Raw genomic sequence first — 22,544 nt, 5'->3', positions numbered from 1 at the left:
GAATAGTGGGATTACAGGCATGAGCCAACACACCTAGCGTGTTTGTCACTTTCTTGATGGCTTTTGAAGCAACAATTTATTTTGATGAGATTTGAAATAATTTTTTTTTTTTTTTGAAACAGAGTCTGGCTCTGTTGCCCAGGCTGGAGTGCAGTGGCACGATCTCGGCTCACCGCAACCTCTGGTTCCCGAGTTCAAGCGATTCTTCTGCCTCAGTCTCTCGAGTAGCTAGGACTGCAGGCATGCACCACTGTGCCCGGCTAATTTTTCTTTTTAGTAGAGACAGGGTTTCACTCTGTTGGCCAGGCTGGTCTTGAACTCCTGACCTCATGATCTGCCTGCCTCAGCCTCCCAAAGTGCTAGGATTACAGGCGTGAGCCACCGTGCCCAGCCTAAGAATTTTTTTTTTTTTTTTTTTTTTTTTGTCATTTGGACTTTTGGTTTTAGCTACACAGATTTTGTCCTGTGTCTAATTCAAGGTCACAAAGATTTACTTGTATTTTTTCTTCTATGAGTTTTATAGTTTCAGCTAAATGTAAACGTTTAGATTAACTCCATTTTAAGTTATTTTTTGCAAAGGGGGTAAGGTAAGGGCCCAACTTCATTCTTTTGCATATGCATATCTAGTTGTTCCAGCACCATTTATTGAATAGACTGTTCTTTCCCCATTGAATTGTCTTGGTGTTTCTTTATTTACTTGGAAGATACATTGTTAAAAGCATAAATGTTTATGATTGCTATTTCTTCTTGATCTGTTCCTCAGTATCTAGTACCCTACTTTGTTCTTCACATGCATTTCTCTTTAATTCTATTTTTTCTGATTTTATAATTACTATCAAGCTTTTGATTCATACTTGCCTTTTGTATTTTTTCCCACTCATTTATTGTCAGCTTTTTTTTTTTTTTTTTTGGAGACTGTTGCCCAGGCTGGAGTATAGTGGCATGATCTCAGCTCACTGCACTGCAACGTCTGCCTCCCAGGTTCAAGTGATTCTCATGCCTCACCTCTCCTGAGTAGCTGGGATTACAGGCATGCGCCACCACACCCTGCTAATTTTTGTATTTTTTTAGTAGAGATGGAGTTTTGCCGTGTTGGCCAGGCTGGTCTCAAACTCCTGGCATCAAGTAATCCTCCTGCCTCAGCTTCCCAAAGTGCTGGGATTACAGGCATGAGCCACCGTGCCTGGCCTATTTTTGGCATTTTTACATCCTGTTGTATTTAGGCTCTTTTTGTAGACCTCCTATTTCTAGATCTTTTAAAAATCCAATCCCAAAGTTTGTCGTCTTTTTTTCTCTCTTTCGTTTAATAGGTTGAATTTTCTTTTCCTAGTTTGAAATGTACACATTTCATTGTGCTTCAGTTAAAATTTTGGTCATTATCCCAAACCAATCTATGCTTAGATTTATATGTTTGGTTTCTTTTGTTGTTGTTATAAGTATCTTTATATCACTCACTGCCTTCAACATAAGTACCCTGGCACACTCTGTCTACCTTCTAGTTGTCTTCTCTCCCTCTCTTCCACCTGCTGCTTGCCTTGCCATTGTGTTTACATCATCTAGATGAGGTGTTGGCAAACTATGTCTCGTGTTGGCATCCTGTTTTAAAATAAAGTTTTATTGGAACACAGCCTTGCCATTTGTCTGTCTGTGGCTTCCTTTGTGCTACATGAGTAGATGCAATAGGCCACATGGTCCACCAGCCTGTATATTCATCATTTGTCCCTTGAGGAAATTTGCTGACCCCTGCTCTGGATCTGTGCTAATATGATAGCCAGTAGTCTTAGAGGCTGTTTTAGCTTAAGTAAAATTTAAAAATTAGTTCCTTAGTCACATTAGCCACATTTCATGTGTTCTATAGCCACATGTGACTGGTGGCTAACATATTGGACAACATAGGTAAAAAATATTTTAGTCATTTCAGAAAGTTGTATAGCCCTGCTCTAGATTTTGTCCTGGATTTTTATGGTTGTTTTTTGTCTCATTTTAAAAGATAATATTAGGGCCAGGTGTGTGTAATCTCAGCACTTTGGGAGGCCAAGGCAGGAGGATTGCCAGGAAGGAGTTCAAGACCAGCCTGGGCAACATACTGAGACCCATCTCTACAAAAAGTAAAAAAATAAGCCAGGTGTAGTGGCAGGTTCCTGTGGTCCCAGCTGCTCGGGAGGCTGAGGCGGGAGAATTGCTTGAGCCTGGGAGCTTGAGGCTGTAGTCAGTCGTGATTGTACCACTGCGCTCCAGCCTGGGCAACACAGTGAGACCCTGTCTCAAAAAAAAAAAAAAAGATAAGTTTTACTAAGTTATATATTTACCTTTCATGTATCTCATAATATTATTATTGGGAGTACAGGTTGAGTATCCCTTTCTGAAATGCTTGGGGCCAGGTGTGGTGGCTGGCACCTGTAATCCCAGCACTTTCTGAGGCTGAGGCGAGAGGATTGCTTCAGCCCTGGAGTTCAAGAACAGCTGGGCAACACAGTGATACCCTGTCTCTACAAAACATTAAAAAATTACCGTGTGTAGTGGTACATACCCGTAGTCCCAGCTACTCAGAGGCCAAGGTGGGAGGATCGCTTGAGCCTGGGAAGTCAAAGTTCCAGTGAGCCATGATCGTGCCACTAAACTCCAGCCTGGGCAACAGAGTGAGACCCTGTCTCAAAAAAAAAAAAAAAGAAAGAAATGAATGCTTGGGACCAGAAGTGTTTCAGATTTCAGATTTTTTCAGATTTGGGAATATTTGTGTTATACTTAACAGCTGAACATTCCTAATCCGAAAATCCAAAATGCTTCTCTGAGCATACTGTTGACACTGGAAAAGTTTTTGATTTGGGATTGTTGGATTAGGGATATTCAACCTGTACTTCCTTTATTTTCAAAGAGAGCTTTTATGAGGCAGACCTGAGATTTTATGTGCTTAAAACATCTTTAGTTTTGATGATAGTTTTTCTGGATATATACTTTTTAGTTCAAAGTGCTTTCCATCAGCACTTTAAAGTTACTCCATCTGGGTAATGTTAATTAAGATTTACTACCTTTTTTTTTCTTTTTTGTGAGTGTGAAGTAGATGTATATATTTATGGAATATGTGAGATATTTTGGTACAGGCATGTGGTGCATAATATGGATTACTTGTTCTTAAATCCCAAGTTGCTGATGAGGTATTTGATGACATTCTGATTGTACTCCTTTATAGGTGACCTACTCTTCCTTGTTGGAAACTCAGAATTTTCTTTTTGTCTTTGATTTTCTTAAATTTCATTATCATGTATCTAGTTGTTGTATATGCAGGTGTGTGTGTTTTATTTATCTTCTGTCCTCTTTTGCATTCAAAACCTGTTCAATATGATATTTTTCTCCAATTCTGGAAAATTACCAGTTTTTCAAATATTTCTTTGAATCTGTTTAGTTTATATGTCTTCCTCTGGGTCTTCTGTTACATAAATATCTTTCATATCACTGTACCTTTTTTTGTTTTGTTTTTAAGAGATGGGGTCTCACTATATTGCCCAGGCTGAAATGCAGTGGCTATTCACAGACATGATCATAGTGCACTATGCCTCAAACTGCTGGGCTCAAGTGATCCTCTTGCCTCAGCCTTCTGGCTCTAGCTAGGAGTACAGACATACACCATCATATGGCTTTTTTCTTTTTTTAAGCTTTTTACCCTTTCCATGTGTGTTCTAGGAGTTTCTTAGCCTAGTATTCTAACTTATTAAAACATTTTTTTCAGCTATATCCATGCATTCGTTTACCCATCTCTTAATTTTATTTTATTTATTTTTATTTTTTTGAGATGGAGTCTCAGTCTGTCACCCAGGCTGGAGTGCAGTGGCACGATCTTGGCTCACTGCAACCTCCACCTCCCAGGTTCAAGCAGTTCTCGTGCCTCAGCCTCCCTAGTAGCTGGGATTACAGGCACCCACCACCAAACCCGGCTAATTTTTATACTTTTAGTAGAGACAGGATTTCACCATGTTGCCCAGGCTGGTCTCAAACTGCTAACCTCAAGCGATCTGCCCGCCTCGGCCTGCCAAAGTGCTGGGAGCCACCGCGCCCAGCCCATCTCTTAATATTTTTATTTTGACTATATTTTCCATGTACATTATTTCAAATAGTTTCTGTTTACCTTGTCTATCAGGACACCTTGCAATAAATCCATCAGGAAGTTGCTGTTTATCAAGCACAGACCCTCATGGAAGTTCATTGAGCAAACAGATGAGGGCTGCCACCTCAACCTGGCTAGACTGCTGCTCTGATGTTACCTTCAGCACTAGGTTGGTGTTGCTTTTTTGCCTCAGAGGAGACTAAGGAGAGACAAGAACATTTCTGAAAAGCTCTCTTTCATCCTGCCCACCTCACCCCTGCCTCAAGTGGTGTGCCCTGTACTTTTCAACCCTGGGTTGCTACGCTACCCTACATCCACTTACACAAGTGAGCTTCTGCCTCCCCAGGGGTTTTTACAGTTTTATGTTTACTTCTCAAATCCAGCCTCCCTGACTTGTAGAACCACTTCAGAGGGAGGGAGCCTGACTTAAGAGGAATTGGAAGCTGAGTATAACTAATTTTTTATATATATTTGGCCTTTGAGTACATAAGATTTATTTCCACAAATTTACTAATTATATTTAAACTTTTACTAGTTGTTTTGTATTTAGTCATCACATGTTCTCTTATTAGTGGGAGAGGAACACAAGAGAGTCCCTGGGCAATGGAAGTAAACTGGTCTAGAAATGTGATAATTCAAAAAGTGGAGAATTCGGGTTTCAGTAAACAAATTTTGTTATTGATACATACTATTTGTACATATTTACAGGATACATGTGATGTTTTTACATGCATAGAATGTGTAATGACCAAGTCAAAGTATTTAGGCTATCTGTCATCACTAGCATTTATCATTTCTATGTGTTGAGAACATTTCAACTCCTCACTTGTAGCTATTTTGAAGTGTACAGTACATTGTTGTTAGCTATACCCTACTCTACTATTGGACATTAGAACTTACTTCTCTAACTATGTTCGTACCTATTAGTACCCATTAACCAACCTCTCTTTATCTCTCCCCTCCCCCAAGTCCTTCCCAGCCTCTGTTCACTATCATTCTACTCTCTACCTCTATGAAATACTTTTTTTTAGTTCATACATATGAGTGAGTACATGAGATAGTTGTCTTTCTGTGTCTGGCTTATGTTACTTAAGATAATGACCTTCAGTTTCATCCATGTTGCTGTAAGTGACATGATTCCATTCTTTTTTTTTTTTTTTTTTTTTTGAGGCGGGGTTTCACTCTTGTTGCCCAGGCCGGAGTGCAATGATGCAATCTCGGCTCACCGCAACCTCCGCCTCCTGGGTTCAAGCGATTTTCCTGCCTCAGCCTCCCAAATAGCTGCAATTACAGGTATGCACCACCGTGCCCAGCTAATTTTGTATTTTTAGTAGAGATGGGGTTTCTCCTTGTTGATCAGGCTGGTCTCGAACTCCCGACCTCATGTGATCTGCCTGCCTCGGCCTCCCAAAGTGCTGAGATTACAGGTGTGAGCCACTGTGCCCGGCTGATTCCATTCTTTTTTATGGCCAAATAGTACTCCACTGTGTAAATATGCCACATTTTCTTTGTCAATTCATATGTGATGGAGACTTAGGTTGATTCCATATTTTGGCTGTTGTGAGTAGTGCTACAGTAAACATGAAAGTGCATGTATCCTTTTGATATACTGATTTTCTGTCCTTTGAGTAAATACCCAGTAGTGATATTGCTGGATCTTACGGTAGTTCTGTGTTTAATTTTTTGAAAAATCTCCATACTGTTTTCCATAATGGCTATACTAAGTTACATTCCCACCTACAGTGTATGAGAGCTCCTTTTACTCTGCATCCTTGCCAGCATCTGTTAGTTTTTGTCTTTTTGATAATAGCTATTCTAACTGGGTAAGATGATATCATTGTGATTTTGATTTGCATTTCCCTGATAATTAGTGGTGTTGGGCATTTTTTTATATACCTGTTGGCTACTTATATGTATTTTGAGAAATCTCTATTGCCCACTTTTCTCCCCTTTTATTGATATATAATTTACATATTTATGGTGTACATGTGAGTGTTTGTTACATGCAAAGAATATGTAATGATCAAGTCAGGGTAATTGGGGTATCCATCACCTAGAATGTTTTATCATTTATGTATGTTGGTATCATTTCAAGCCCTCTCTTCTAATTACTTTGAAATGTACATATTATTGTTGCTAAGTATAGTCACCTTAGTCTGCTGTCAAACATTGGAACTTATTTCTTCTATATAACTGTGTTTGGGTACATAAGAAATAAGTTCCAGTGTTGGATAGCAGACTAGGGTGACTATACTTCTTATAGTCTTTGTCTCTCTCCCCTCTTTATCCCCTCTCTCCTCCCCTTCCCAGTCTCTGTTATCTATTATTCTATACTCTGTCCATGAGATCAAGTTTTTTAGCTCCCACATATGAGTGAGGACATGCAGTATTTGTCTTTCTATGCCTGGCCTATTTCACTTAAAATAATGATCTCCATTTCTATCCATGTTGCTGCAAATGACATTATTTCATTATGGCCAAATAGTATTCTATTGTTTAACACACTTTATCCGTTTATCTGTTGCTGGGCATTTAGGTTGATTCCATATCTTTGCTATTGTGAATAATACTGTGGTGAACATATGAGTGACAGTGTCCTTTTGATACACTGATTTCTTCTTTGGATAGATACCCAATAGTGAGATTGCTGGGTCTTAATGGTAGTTCTAATTTTACTTTTTGAGAAATCTCCATACTGGTTTCTTTAGGGTTGTTGTACTAATTTACATTCCCACCAGCAGTGTATAAGAGTTCCCTTTTCTCACCAGCATCTGTTATTTCCTGTCTTTTTAATAATAGAGGTTCCAGCTGGGTAAGATATCTTACTATGGTTTGGATTTGCATTTCACTGATGATTAGTGATTAGCATTTTTTCATATACCTGTTGGCCATTTGTATGTCTTTTGAGAAATGTTTATTTCATGTCCTTTGCCCACATTTAATGGCATTTTTTTTTTTTTTTTTTTTTGCTATTGAGTTGTTTGAGTTCCTTCTATATTCTGGATATTAGTCACTTGTCAGATGAATATTTTGTAAATGTTTTCTCTCATTCATCAGGTTGTCTCTTCTGCTGAGGGTTTTCTTTGCTGTACGGAAGTGTTTTGGTTTAATATGGTCCCATTTATCTATCTTTGTTTTTGTTTCCTGTGCTTTTGGGATCTTGGCCATAAACTCTTTGCCTCAACCAATGTCCCTGGAGCATTTCTCCTATGTTTTCTTCTAGTAGTTTTATAGTTTGGGGCCTTATGTTAAATCTGTAATCCATTTTGTTTTGATTTTTTATATGGTGAGAGACAGGGGTCTAGTTTTATTCTTCTCCATGTGGATATTTAGTTCTCCCAGCAGCATTTATTGAAGAGGGTGTCCTTTACCCGGTATACATTCTTTGCACCTTTGTCGAAAATCAGTTGGATATAAATATGTGGATTTATTTCTGGATTCTCTATTCTGTTGCATTTTGGTCTATGTGTCTGTTTTTACATTAATACTATGCTAGTTTGGTTATGATAGCCTTGTGGTATATTTTGAAGTCAGGTAGTGTGATGCCTCCAGCTGTTCTTTTTGCTCAGGATTGCTTTGGTTATTCAGGCTCTTTGTAGTTTCATGCAAATTTTAGAATTGTTTGTTCTACTTCTGTGAAAAGTATTATTGGTATTTTGGTAGAGATTGCATTGAATCTGTAGATTGCTTTTGGTAGAATGGTCATTTTCACCATATTAATTCTTCCGATCCATGAACATGGGATGTCTTTCCATTTTTTTGTGTGCTCTTTAATTTGTTTCATCAATGTTTTATAGTTTTCCTTGTAGAGGTCTTTCACCTTGGTAAAATTTATTCCTAGGGTTTTGGGTTTTGTTTTTAGTTTTTGGAAATATGATTGCTTTCTTGATTTCTTTTTCCTCTAGTTTGTTGCTAGTATATTGAAAGTTATACTAATTTTTCATGTTGATTTTGTGTCTTGCAGCTTTACTGAATTTGTTCATTAGTTTTAAGAGGTTTTGTGTGTGTGTGTGTGTGTGTGTGTGTGTGTGTGTGTGTGGAGTGTGGAGTCATTTGGTTTTTCTAAATATAAGATCATGTCATCTGCAGAGAGGGACAGTTTGACTTCTTCTTTTCCAGTTTGGATGCTTTTAATTTCCCTCTCTTACCTGATTGCTTTGGCTAGGACTTCCAGTATTGTATTGAATAAGAGTGGTGAAAGTGGGCATCCTTGTCTAGTTCCAGTTCTTAGAGGAAAAGCTTTCAGCTTTTCTCTGTTCAGTATAATGTTAGCTATGGGTTTGTCATATATGGCCTTTATTATGTTGAGGTATGTTCTTTCTTTTTATTTTTATTTATTTATTTATTTTTTTGAGATGGAGTCTCGCTCTGTTGCCCAGGCTGGAATGCAGTGTCACAACCTCAACTCACTGCAGCCTCTGCCCTCTGGGTTCAAGTGACTCTCCTGCCTCAGCCTCCCAAGTAGCTGGGACTACAGGCATGCGCCACCATGTCCAGCTAACGTTTTTTGTATTTTTAGTAGCGATGGCGTTTCACCACGTTGGCCAGGCTGCCCTCAGATTCCTGACCTCAAGTGATCTGCCCGCCTTGGCCTCCCAAAGTGCTGGGATTATATGTGTAAGCCATCGTGCCCGGCCAAGGTATGTTTTTTCTGTGCCTAGTTTGTTGAGCATTTTTATCATGAAGGGATGTTGAGTTTTATTGAATGCTTTTTCTGCCCCTATTGAGATGATCATATGGTTTTTGTCTTTCATTATGTTGATGTGATATATCATATTTATTGATTTGCATATGGTAAATTATCTTTACAACTCAGGGATAAATCCCACTTGATTGTGGTATATTGTCCTTTTGATGTACTGTTGGATTTGGTTTGGTAGTATTTTGTTGAAGACTTTTGTATCTGTGTTCAACTATGGCCTGTAGTTTTTTTGTTTTGTTTTGTTTTGTTTTTTAATGTTGTGCCCTTGTCTGGTTTTGGTTTCAGGGCTTCACAGAATGAGTTAGGAAGAATTCCCTCCTCTTTTATTTTTTGGAATAGTTTGAGGAGAATTGGTATTCTTTGTAAGTTTGGTAGACTTTGGCAGTGAAGCCATCAGATTCTCAGCTTTTCTTTTTTAGGAGACTTTATTACTGATTCAATCTCATTACTCGTTATTTGTTCAGGTTTTCTGTTTCTTCCTGATTCAATCTTGGTAGGTTTTATGTGTCCAAGAATTTGTCCATGTCCTTTAGGTTTTCCAGTTTGTTGGTGTATAGTTGTTCATAGTAGTCTCTGATGATCTTTTGTATTTCTGTAGTATCACTTGTAATGTCTCCTTTTTCATTTCTGCTTTTGTTTGAGTTCTTGGTTGGTCTAGAAACATAATTTTGTAAAATGGTTTTCTTGTTAAACACTTGAACCATCATTCTTGATCATCTGGTGTGTAGAAGACACTGTACTGGATACTACTGGTAATAAGTAGAAGGCTGAATAAGACAGATCTGTGCTCTCAAGGAGATTTATTATACATTATGAAAATGAATTTATAGATAATTCAAGTTAAAACTAAAATATCTTCACTTCTGAGAGAAGCTAAAATTTCAGAAGCTACTAAGGGGCTTTGTTAGGATTAGGGCCTTTTCTCATTGCATAACCAGGAATAAAAGACAGCCTTACTTTGAGAAGACCATAAACAGGTGAATGGATAAACAATTTGTGCCATGTTTATACAGTGGAAACACTACTTAGCAAGAAAGAACAGACTTGATACATGATGTGAATTAATCTCAAGCTAATTATGCTGAAAGAAGTAGATAACCCCCCCATACAAAGTATATATGTTTCTGGGTTTTGGCTATTACAAGTAAACTGGCTATAAACATTTGTATACAATTCTTTATGTGTACATAGGCTTTCATTTCTCTTAGGTAAATACCTATGCATGGAATGGCTGGGTCGCTTAAGGTATCTGTTTAAATAGTCATTTTTCTAATTATTATAAATGTCACTTCTTTCTTATACTAGTTTTCTATATATGCTTGTGTTCATTTTTGGCTCTTGTCTGTGGATCTGCTTTGCACTGTATTAGCACTATTATATATGCTGTTTTAATTTCTGTGGCTTTATAATATATCTAATGCATATTTTGGGAAAATTTTTATGCTGTTGCTTTCCTATGGAATTGTTTCAAATAAACACATTTTTAGTTTATTTGCATATTCCTCAAAACCTAAATGTTTGAATATTAAAGAAAAATGTGGAAAACAGAAAATTTTCCTTTTATGATGAGATACAGTATTGTAAGACAATTAGATTATGAGAATCTTGTCCTGTGTATGGGATTTGAGTCATCAGTGGTGAACTGTTGAAATAAGACTTGTCAAAAATGATACATTCAGATCCTTTTGGATAGGAAGTATAATTTTTCTTTTGTTCATATTTAGAACCATTCTAAAAAAACAGCTATGGATGAAATGATCTCTCTAACATTTTCTCTGTCACATTTTTATGTTGTAAGAGTATGTCTTTGCTTGCCAGTATACCTTGCCAGGGTTGAGTAATACCATTTTTAAGATCTTTACCAACATGATAGGTGATAAAAGTTAACATTTTTATTTTCACCTCTAGTTATTGCTAAGATTGAACATTTTTAATATAGTTAAGAGTCATGTATATTTTCTCTTTTCTAAATTTTCTCTTCATAGCCTCTTTTTTTTTTTTTATTTTGAGACGGAGTCTTGCTCTGTCACCCAGGCTGGAGCGCAGTGGTGCAATCTCAGCTCACTACAACCTCCATCTCCCAGGTTCAGGTGATTCTCCTGCCTCAGCCTCCCGAGTAGCTGGGACTACAGGCGCGTGCCACCATGCCCGGCTAATTTTTTTTTTTTATTATTTTTAGTAGAGATGGGGTTTCACCGTTTTAGCCAGGATGGTCTTGATCTCCCGACCTCGTGATCCACCCGCCTCGGCCTCCCAAAGTGCTGGGATTACAGGCATGAGCCACTGCACCCAGCCAGCCATGTCTATTTTTTTCTGTTGTAGTGTTTGTCTTAGGTCTGAGCTTATATTATATAATGAAAATGTGAGGTACTCATCACAGCCCTTAAACTTTGTACTTACAAGAGTTGTGAGAATGTGGACAAATAAAGCCCCGAATAGAGATTGCTGAGTTGTAAGACTTTTAATAAATGATCTGTTGCTAAGTTTAAAAAAGAAAAAAAGAACAGGAAGTTCTCAGAGCACGACAGAAAATTTTAGCTGTGAGCCATTTGAAAGAAAGATTGGTTCTTGAACTGTTTTTGTTTAGCTAAGAGCCATTTTGGATAATTGGGTAGGTGCAACTTTTATTTAAGAAGGAATCTCATATGTCCCATTGTGCTTTATTAGTTATGGAATAATTATTTCTGCAAAAAGAAAAAATTCAGAACCCTTTACTAAATTTTTATATTAAAATAAATTTATGATTGAAGGAAGGTAATTTAATAATATAAATAATGGTCTAGTACCTATACTTTTTTCAATGTCATTAGACTATATTTTGTTTCCTGGTGAAGGAGTACCAATAATACAGACGTAATTCCTTTTTTTTTTTTTTTTTGAGATGGAGTCTCACTCTGTCATCCAGACTGGAGTGCAGTGGCACGATCTCAGCTCACTGCAACCTCCACCTCCCAGGTTCAAGCGATTCTCCTGCCTCAGCCTCCTGAGTAGCTGGGATTACAGGCACATGCCACCATGCCTGGCTAATTTTTTTTTGTATTTTTAGTAGAAACGGGACTTCACCAGGTTGGCCAGGCTGGTCTCGAACTCCTGAGCTCAAGTGATCCGGCTGCCTTGGCCTCCCAAAGTGCTGGGATTACAGGCATGTACCACCACATCCGGCTAATTTTTTTTTGTTGTTGTTGTATTTTTAGTGGAGACGGGGTTTCACCATGTTAGCCAGCCTGGTCTCGAACTCCTGAGCTCAAGCAGTCCACCCTCCTCGGCCTCCCAAAGTGCTGGGATTACAGGCATGAGCCACTGTGCCTGGTCCTAATTCTTTTCTGATGGTTACTACTGCCCAGGAGGTAATCGATTTAAACTTGTATAGTGATGCAACAAAGGTACATAGTCATGTATTTTCTCTTCGATTTATCTGAGCTAACCGTAAAGATTTTTTATTTTTTTGTATGTCTCCCTTTTAGGTCATATCTGACTGCTATTCAAAATGAAGCAAATATGGCCGGGCGCAGTGGCTCACGCCTGTAATCCCAGCACTTTGGGAGGCCGAGGCGGGCGGATCACGAGGTCAGGAGATCGAGACCATCCTGGCTAACATGGTGAAACCCTGTCTCTACTAAAAATACAAAATATTAGCCGGGTGTGGTGGTGAGCACCTGTAGTCCCAGCTACTCAGGAGGCTGAGGCTGGAGAATGGCGTGAACCCAGGAGGCGGAACTTGCAGTGAGCTGAGATAGTGCCACTGCATTCCAGCCTGGGTGACAGAGCAAGACTCAGTCTCAAAAAAAAAAAAAAGAAGCAAATATTAGATTGATTAAATAATTTTTATTCTCTACACGGAACAATGGAGGGAGAAAAAAACTAAGAAATCTAGTTGCAATGTTTTTCTTAATTCTACAGTTTATGGTGCCTATACTTTGACCACTTTTTTTTTTTTTTGAGTTAGAGTCTCCCTCTGTCACCCAGGCTAGAGTGCAGTGGCGCGATCTCCGCTCACTGCAACCTCCACCTCCTGGGTGCAAGCAATTTTCCTGCCTCAGCCTCCCCGAGTGGCTGGGACTACAGGCATGCGCCACCATGCCCAACTAATTTTTTTTGTATTTTTAGTAGAGGCGAGGTTTCACCATGTTGGCAAGGCTGGTCTTGAACTCTTGACCTCAGGTGATCTGCCCTCCTCGACCTCCCAAAGTGCTGGGATTACAGGCATGAGCCACCGCACCCGGCCAATGACCACATTTTTACCCCTTATAATGTGTATGTGTGTGTGCGTATATGTGCGTGTGTGCGAAGTATTCTTTTATGTTATTTGTGTTTGTAAAATAGACCAGCCACTTTCTTACCTTTTTTGTGGGTTCCTTTCTTATTTGGAATTAAAGCTAACTGGAACCTACCAACTCTCAGACATATGTTGACCAAATAAGGCTGCTTTCCTACTAGATTATAATCTTTTTGTAGCACCTAGCCTAAATGCTGTACACATATTAGGCTGTCAGCATGTTTACTGAATTAAGTTAAAATATTTGGAAGGAGCTACTACTTCAGGTTTTTGAAAAGGTATTTTCCTGAGATTTTGATAAAGAACCTATCTTGAAATATTAGTGTGTTTTTTGTACTTTTAGAACAATTCTAATGTTTGCATTTGAACCTGTTTGTTTATAAGTTGATTTTTTTTTTCCTTCGAGATAAAGTCCCTTATAGGAAGTAAATTTTGTCTCCCTAAATTTAAAACTAACGATTTTATTAGAAGGCACCACTGGCTGAGCATGGGGCTTATGCCTATAATCCCAGCACTTTAGGAGGCAAAGACGGGAGGATTGCTTGAGCCCAGGGGTTTGAGACCAGCCTGGGCAACAAAGTAAGACCCTGTCTCTACAAAAAAATAAAAAAATTAGCTGGATGTGGTGACACACATCTGTAGTCCCAGCTACTCCAGAAGCTGAGGCAGGAGGATTGCTTGAGCCCAGGAGGTCGAAGCTGCAGTGTGCTGTGATCATGTCACTGCACTCCAGCCTGGACAACAGAGCAAGACCCTGTCTCAAAAAAAAGAAAAAAGAAGCCAGTTTTAAGGAATATTCTCCTGTGTTACACTGCAAACTGGTCCTCAGGCATAGAATTAGAATAATTGTCTACCTACTAATTTTGAAATGAGTCAATGACTTTATTGTGTGGTTTGGTCACATTCAGCCTTAATCTTTTTTTAAACAGCTGTTTTTCCCTAGGTAACTTGTAAGCTAAGATTTTTGTGGCAAGAACGAAATGTTTTTGCAATATTTATACTAAGCAAAACACAAAATATCCTTGAAAGTAATGCTGATAGAAAAGAGCCAGTCTCAAAACGGTATACTGCATAATTCAATTTATTTAACATTCATCGAACACAAAGATAATGGTTGCCAGGGATTAGAGATGGAGGAGGAAGGATGAGTATGGCTTATAAAGGAGTAGTGCAAGAAGTATTGTGGTGACTAGTACAATTAAGTATCTTGATTGCGGTGATAGTTACTTGAAGCTCTATGTTATAAAATGGCATAGGACTATGCACACACATGCACAGATGTGTATGTGTAAAAATTGTGAAATCTGAATAAGCAGTGTGGGTGTACCAGTGTGAGTTCCCTGGTGTTGATATTGTACTCTATGCAACTTACTAACATTGGGAGAGGTTAGGTAAAGGGTACACAGTACTTAACTGTACATTTCTTTGAAGTTTAAAAATACGCTTTTTTAAACAAGCACTTCCCCTTCTCACCCCAAACCAGGACAATTATTAAAGACAAACATCTGTTCATTTGGTGTGTCCCTGGTATCTTGCTATTTGATTATAGCGCACAACAGAGGATACCCTCAAAGGAGGATACTCTCTAATCTACTCATGTTTTGGGGGCAGTGTATTTTTGTTCATGAATAGTTCCTACTAAAGCCACTATCAGTTCTAGAAAACCCATTTCTAGTTATGCTATAGCTCCCATGGCTAATTAAGGATTGAAATGTATGCATCCTACATTTTCCTGTTTATGGACATACTGAATATAAAACCTTAAGGAATCAACACAAAAGAAAACATATACAGCCTTTTAAATATTCAGCGAATAGATTTTTCTAATTCAGTGGATGGAAATATTATATTAATGTCACTTCAAATAAATACCAACCTTACATTTTATTAAGCACACTGATAAATATACTATAAAGAGGAATATTGTTTGCATGCTTTTCTGGTGAATAATTTTAACTATAATACTCCAAGAAAAAAAAAGTACAGCTACTGTGTTCTCATAACTTAGTTTTGATTTGTTTAAATATAAGCATTTCTTCAGCCATATATTTTTAACACAGGAACATAATAATAACAAAAATGGTAGCTAACCTTTGTGAGGTAGGTACTAATATATGGAGGAGGAAACTGAAACAGGAAGAAATTAACATACCTAGAATAACAAGCTAGCAAGAGAGAGAACAGTTGTAGACTGTTTCTGAGTCTACACTTGTGAACGTTATTTTGTAAGTTCTCCTTATGCTATACAGTATAGGAACTCTGAAGTTAGAGATTAATAATCTTTGCAGTTATTATATAAGTTTTGTTTTATTCACAGGGCACATATGAAATCTATTTTTTCTCTTGCTGAGTTCAATAAGATCAACCCTTCCCTGATTTATGGCAAGAGGATCTGCTTTTGTCATGTTTACCTTCTTGAATATCCTTTCTTTTTATGAAAACCAGACTAAATTAAAAGTTCTCTTAAAATTTGTGTTAGTATTTGAAAAAATTTTATACAAATTTATGGAATACCTGTGAGATTTTGTTACATGAATGTAATGCTTAGTGATCAAGTCGGCAATTAGTGTCTGTTACCCAAGTACAACACGTTTTTGTTAAGGATAGTCACCCTGGCCAGGCGCAGTGGCTCATGCCTATAATCCAAGCACTTTGGGAGGCCGAGGTAGGCAGATCACTTGAGGCCAGGAGTTCGAGACCAGCCTAGCCATCATGGCAGAACCCCATCTCTACTAAAAATACAAAAAAAATTAGCCACGCGTGTGGTGCACACTTGTAATCCCAGCTACTTGGGAGGCTGAGGCAGGAGAATCGCTTGAACCCGAGAGGCAGAGGTTTCAGTGAGCTGAAATCACACCACTGCACTCCAACCTGGGCAGCAGAGCAAGACTCCATCTTAAACAAACAAAAAGGATAGTCACCTTACTCTTCTGTCAAACACTGAATATATTCCTTCTGTCTTACTGTATGTTTGTACCCTTTAACCAGCTTCTCTTCATCCTCCCCACTTCCCTCACTTACCCTTCCCAGTCTCTGTTATCTACCTTTTCACTCTACCTCCATGTGATCAAATTTTTTATTTTAGCTCCCACATGGAAGTGAGAACATACGATATTTATCTTTTTGTGTGTGGCTTATTTTACTTAAGATAATGACCTCCAGTTCCTTCCATGTTGCTGTAAATGACATGATTTCATTCTTTTTATGGCCAAATACTATTCTGTTGTGTATGTATACTGTATTAGTATTTTAAGGATACCACTAAAAACATAAAAAGCCTTGACCTTTAAAAACATAAGATCTGGCCGGGCGTGGTGGCTCACATCTGTAATCCCAGCACTTTGGGAGGCCAAGGCAGGTGGATCATGAGGTCAGGAGTTTGAGACCAGCCTGACCAACATGATGAAACCTTGTCTCTACTAAAAATACAAAAATTAGCTGGGCATGGTGGTACACGCCTGTAATCCCAGCTACTCAGGAGGCTGAGGCAGGAGAATCTCTTGAACCCAGGGGGCGGAGGTTGCAGTGAGCCGAGATGGCGCCACTGCACTCCAGCCTGGGCAACAGAGTGAGACTCTGTCTCAAAAAAAAAAAAAAAAAAATAAGATCTTACTGATCTGCTTTTAATTGTAGTAGTTTGTTTTTTCTCACACATAAATATATGTATTTATTTTAAGATATTTGTTAAAAAGAAAAATATTTTCCCATTCATGATAGGACTACAATGTATCTGAAGGAATCTGGTTTTTTTTTTTTGAGACAGAGTCTCACTGTCGCCCAGGCTGGAGTGCAGTGGCGCCATCTCAGCTCACTGCAAGCTCTGCTTCCCGGGTTCACGCCATTCTCCTGCCTCAGCCTCCTGAGTAGCTGGGACTACAGGCGCCCGCCACCGCACCTGGCTAATATTTTGTATTTTTAGTGGAGACGAGGTTTCACCGTGGTCTCGATCTCCTGACCTCGTGATCCGCCCGCCTCGGCCTTCCAAAGTGCTGGGATTACAGATGTGAGCCTCCGCGCCCAGCTAGGAATCTGTTTTTCATTGATGTTGTGGGGTAGATGTAGAAACAATACTTAAAATATCAAATACTAAATAGACTCGTTTTTCCTTTAATGTTAATAACATTCTGTGTTTTCATTTTATGTGACTTTCCACTCTGATGGTCAATAGTATATGTAGAGTTATAATAATACTTTTGTTACTCTAGTAGATGCAATCATACCTCAGCTTTATGTTTTCAGAGGAATCATCTCAGTTGGTGAATTTCCAATAATAGCAACATAGGACACCGCTCAATATTATAAAGTTTAAATCAGATTTATGCTATAGGCTATTTGTACCTTTCCATGCCTTTTAATTCTGTGTTGTCTTGAGGCATTTCAGTGTATATTCAGTACTGGTGTTTAAAGGAAAGTTATTAAAGTTTGGAATAAGAGTACCTGAATTGGAATCTTGCTTTGCCATTCACCAGCTGTTTGTCCTTAAATTCTCTCAGGTAATCTGTAGCCTTAACAATTAAAGGTGACTTCTGTATGTCATTTAGCTTACTTGGCATCCATTATTTCTGAAGTTGTTAGGATTATTGTAACTACTGTTGTTGTTACTATTTTTAGATTAATATATTTCCTTTCTAGATTTCCATTTAAAATATATTTAAAGAATCATAAAAATTAAACACAAGCAACATCCTTTTATATTCTGCACAGTTCTTAGCAGAATTATAGATTCAAAAAGACACAGAATAGGCCACAATACATGTGCCAATTTTTGTTCTCAGTCTTAAAATTACATAGTATAATTATTATGGTTATCTGAAAACAATCACGTTGTGCATATGTACCCTAAAACTTAAAGTATAATAATAATAAAAAAATAAAAATAAAAAGAAGTATCTGCTCTTTTATAAGAGGAAATTGTTTTTAATTGTAGTAGTTGTTTTTCTGTCTGATCTGAATCTAGATGAGTTTTTTCATGTTATATAGAAGATCATTTTATATATTTTTATGTAGGGTTACTATTATAGAAAAAAGTAAAGGTTTTACTGCTACTCTTTTAAGCTTTTTGTATTTGTTTAAACAGGTTTTTGGCATTTTAATCGTCATCCTTAGTAGTCATTGTTAAAGTACCTTTATTTAGAAAATTGAGAATCAAATGACCTTCAAAAGGAGATCATCAATCTTTGCTGACTTTTTCAGGTTAGGTTCAGAGTTATCCACGGATGCTGTTGAATTCTAGGGATATAAGTTTGTGAATAGAATTTGTAAAACTATTGCACTCCTTCCATTATGTTACCTTCCTGTGTAAGTAGTAACAGCTTGTTTTTTCAACGGTCATACTTCATTCTTCTAAACAGCTATAAACATAGAAACAAAATCTTTTGAGATGTCTCAAAATAGATATAGTTTACATTGGAAAGGCCTTTCCCAGTCTGCTTATTCTATACTTTATAAAAGCCTGAAAAGGTATAGCCTTGTGTTTTTCTTTCCCAAGTTTTCTTTTTAAAAGTTATTTTATTTCTCTGAGTATCTTCCATAACAACCAAGTTACATAGTTTAGATTGAAGCATCCAGTTTGAAAGGCAGCAGGTAAACTCTGACAGACTAAAGGAGGAGATAGGAAAAAATAATAAAAGCAAGTAAAAAAGGAAAACATCCAGCATTTGGAGATGTATTCTTCTCAGTCAGTCCTGAAGACATCATTAACTCAGTGGTCAAGAAAAATATTTTTCATTTATACTAATTAGAAATACAGACATGAAAATACATTGGAAATATTTACTATTACTTTCAGTTTTGGTATTTAAAATTGATATTCTAGTGAATGAAAGTTTCATATTACATGTAACAAATTTGGATTAAATTAGTAATACATGTAATACACAACTAGTATACTTAGCATAGCACCTAGCTCAATAATGTTAACAGCTATTACTGTTTTTGTTATCAACATCTTTCCCCCAGTTAGAGTCAGTTTACCATCATCTAAAATGTCTTTAGTTCTTTGCATACTTATTTAATTTATTGAATATGTATTATATGACCTTTGTGTATTAAATGGATTTGTCTGTGGTCATAGAGAACTATTTTGTTCTGGTTATTTTATTTTATTTTTTTGAGATGGAGTCTCACTCTGTCGCCCAGGCTGGAGTGCAGTGGCACAATCTCGGCTCACTGCAAGCTCCGCCTCCAGGGTTCACGCCATTCTCCTGCCTCAGCCTCTCCGAGTAGCCCGCCACCACGCCCGGCTAATTTTTTGTATTTTTAGTAGAGACGGGGTTTCACCGTGGTCTCGATCTCCTGACCTCGGGATCCGCCCACCTCGGCCTCCCAATGTTCTGGTTATTACCATGAAAAAAAAAAGCACCAATTGCTGATACAATACAACTGAAGATAGCAAGTGTTAATAGGCTGGACTACTATAATTCTAGAGCTGAGGATTTTATGTACATATATATGTTTAAAACTTACACATATGTTTTTATGTATATTTAAGACTTCGTTTTTTTTTTTAAACAGCAGTTTTAGACTGACAGCAAAATTGAGACGGACAGAGATAACCCATGTAGCCCTTGCCCCCACAAATGAAAGAATTAAAAATTCATTAGTAGCTTTATTTTGGCTTTTTTAAAAAGATGTAATTCACATAGCATAAAATTCACCCTTTTATACAATTCAGTGTCAGTATATTTGCAAATCCTGATACTTGAAAAAAAAATTATTGTGTATATTAAGGTATATAACAATTATGGGATGTAGATGGTAAAAAGTTTACTACAGTAAAGCAAATTAACATGTCCATTATCTTACATACTTTTTTTGTTTCTGTGGCAAGAGCAGCTACAATTTACTCGTTTAGCATGAATACCATATATAGCACAATTTTGTTACCTATTGCCCTCATGTGGTACATTAGATCTCTAGACTTGTTCATCTTGTTACATACCTACCCCTCCCCATTTCCTCTCACCCCACCCCTAGTAACCATTGTTTTTAAGTTCTTTATCTCTGTGAGAGATTCCACTTACAAGTGATGTCAGGTACTATTTTTCTTTTTGTATCTGGCTTACCATGTGTCCTCCAGGCTCATTCATGTTGTGGCAAATGGCAGGATCTCCTTTTTAAAGGCTGAATAATACTCCATCATACGTATTTACCACAGTTTCTTTATCCATTCATTTGTCCATGAACACGTAGGTTGTTTCCATACCTGGCTATTGCAAATAATGCTGCAATAAACATGGGAGTGAAGCTACCTTTACCAGGTGGTGAGTTCATTTCCTTTGGCTATATGCCAAGAGGGATTGCTAGGCTGTATGGTAGTTGTATTTTTAATTTGTTTATAAACCTCCATACTGTTCTCAATGTTGACTGTACCAGCCTACATCTGCACCAGCAGTATATAAGAATTCCCTTTTCTGACACACATGCTAACCTTTATTATTTTTTGACTTTTTTATAATAGCCATTCTAACAGGTGTGAGGTGTTATCTCTTAGTGGTTCTGATTTACATTTGCCTGATGATTAAAGCCTGTACTTTTAAGGAAACATATTTTGCTTAAGTTTTTTTTTTTTCTTAGCTGTATGTAATCTTTACTTTTGCCCATGTGATGACTACTTCCTATCTTCCTCTTGCATTCTTTTACATTTTTATTCTCTTTGGTTCTGGTCTAATGTCATATCTCTTTTGGAAAGGGATTCTTGATTCCTCATATACATTTAGTTGTCTTCTCTGCCCTGGGCTCCCACAGCCCTTTGTTTATTCCTTTATTATATTGCTTATCACATTTATATTGTAATTGTCTTTTTTTTTTTTTCTTTGGAGATGGAGCCTGGTTCTGTTGCCCAGGCCGGAGTGCAGTGGCACAATTTAGGCTCACTGCGACATCTGCCTCCCGGGTGCAAGTGATTCTCGTGTCTCAGCCTTTCAAGTAGCTGGGATTACAAGTGTGTTCCAACACTCCCGGCTCATTTTTGTATTTTCAGTAGAGACGGGGTTTCACCATTTTGGCCAGGCTGGTCTCAAAACTCCTGGCCTTAAGTGATCCGCCCGCCTCAGCCTCCCAAAGTGCTGGGATTTACAGGCGTGAGCCACCATGCCTGGCCATATATTGTAATATCTCTTTAATTGTCTTCCCTTTCAGACTGTTTATCTGAAACAACATCTTGTTTCAGTCTGTGTCCTAAGACAGAGACTGTTCTTGCTTTTTCACTATCCTCAGGACTTAAACATGCTTTTCGGTACGTAGTTTTTGATTATTGCCATGAATAGTTACTGCTGTCCCTAAGCCTTAAACATAAACTGAGAGCTTGATACACTATATTGAGTGGTGAATATTAAAATAATTTGCTTTTTGTAAGCTGGGAATCATACCATTTTAGTGTTGGAAGGTACCTGAAATATTATCTAGACCAGTCTTTCCCCATTTCTCTCTCTCTCTCTCTCTCTCTCTCTCACACACACACACACACACACACACACACACACACACACACACACTGTCTCTCTCTCTTTCTCTCTCACATGTTCGCATGAAGCAAATTGAAATCCGTAAAGGTTGAATGACAGTAGTGAATTTAGGACTAAAAATTCATGTTTCCTCATTTTTTCCTGTACCATTCTATTTTCTCTGATACCTTATAATCTATTCTGAGGATTTACAATGCAAATTCATTTATTTTCTGAAGTTTAGGGAACAAACCCTGAAAATGTTAGTTTAATTCATATTATTATCTTTTTACTTTTAACTATAAGTAAGGCACCATTGCCAACCAGAAAACAGGTTGAGCATCCCAAATCTGAAAATCGAAAATCCTAAATGTTCTAAAATCTAAAACTTTTTTGAGCACTAATATGAAGCTCAAATGAAATGCTCATTGGAGCATCAGATATCAGATCTTCAGATTTGGGATGCTGAACCAGTAAGTATTTTAAAAATCTGAAATACAAAACACTTCTGGTCCCATGTATTTTAGATAGGGGACACTCGTACTGGAAAAGAAATTTTAAATTTGTTTAAAAAGTGACAATATATTTCTGTTTTACAGACCTCTGTGAGTGAAAGCCTTCAGAGAGAAGCTGCTAAGAAGCAGGCCATGAAACAGGTAAGGTAGAAGAGTGGGATAAGTGCATTCAGTGAAGCATTCTGGCTCATTTTTAAGCATCAGTTTTGGTATCTAGGTGCTGAGACTATAACAGAATAGATTTAAGGAAAAACATAATGAAGAATTAGCTCCTTATTGCTGTGCTATAGATGAAACCAGTTCTTGTAGATGACTCATTAGTCTAATAATGGATTGTTTGGCCTATTGTTATTTATTATTAAATTCTTGCTAGTGAGCTTACTTGGGGGAAAAAAAAAACCTTTTCACAACCAAAATGGTTTCACAAACTTATAATTATTTGAAACTCATCTGCCAAGAAAGAAGAATATCAGAGATAGATATAAATATATAGATATATAGATTT

At 37.5% G+C, this 22,544-nt stretch overlaps 1 protein-coding gene across 3 annotated transcripts in view; it reads left to right on the top strand.

The window, feature by feature from the left end:
• Positions 1-22,544, top strand: part of NSRP1 (nuclear speckle splicing regulatory protein 1) — a 72,863-nt gene that overhangs the window by 35,902 nt on the left and 14,417 nt on the right. For all 3 annotated transcript variants that reach the window (XM_003277079.4, XM_030800115.1, XM_012503543.2), the window contains one exon: positions 22,124-22,180. In XM_003277079.4, coding sequence (XP_003277127.1) covers positions 22,124-22,180 — 57 coding nt within the window. The remainder of the gene's footprint in view (positions 1-22,123; positions 22,181-22,544) is intronic.

Source organism: Nomascus leucogenys, chromosome 19, assembly GCF_006542625.1.
Source record: "Nomascus leucogenys isolate Asia chromosome 19, Asia_NLE_v1, whole genome shotgun sequence".
NCBI lineage: Eukaryota > Metazoa > Chordata > Mammalia > Primates > Hylobatidae > Nomascus > Nomascus leucogenys.
Note: the sequence above shows the minus strand (reverse complement) of the source record. Positions and strands in the feature narration are given on the sequence as shown.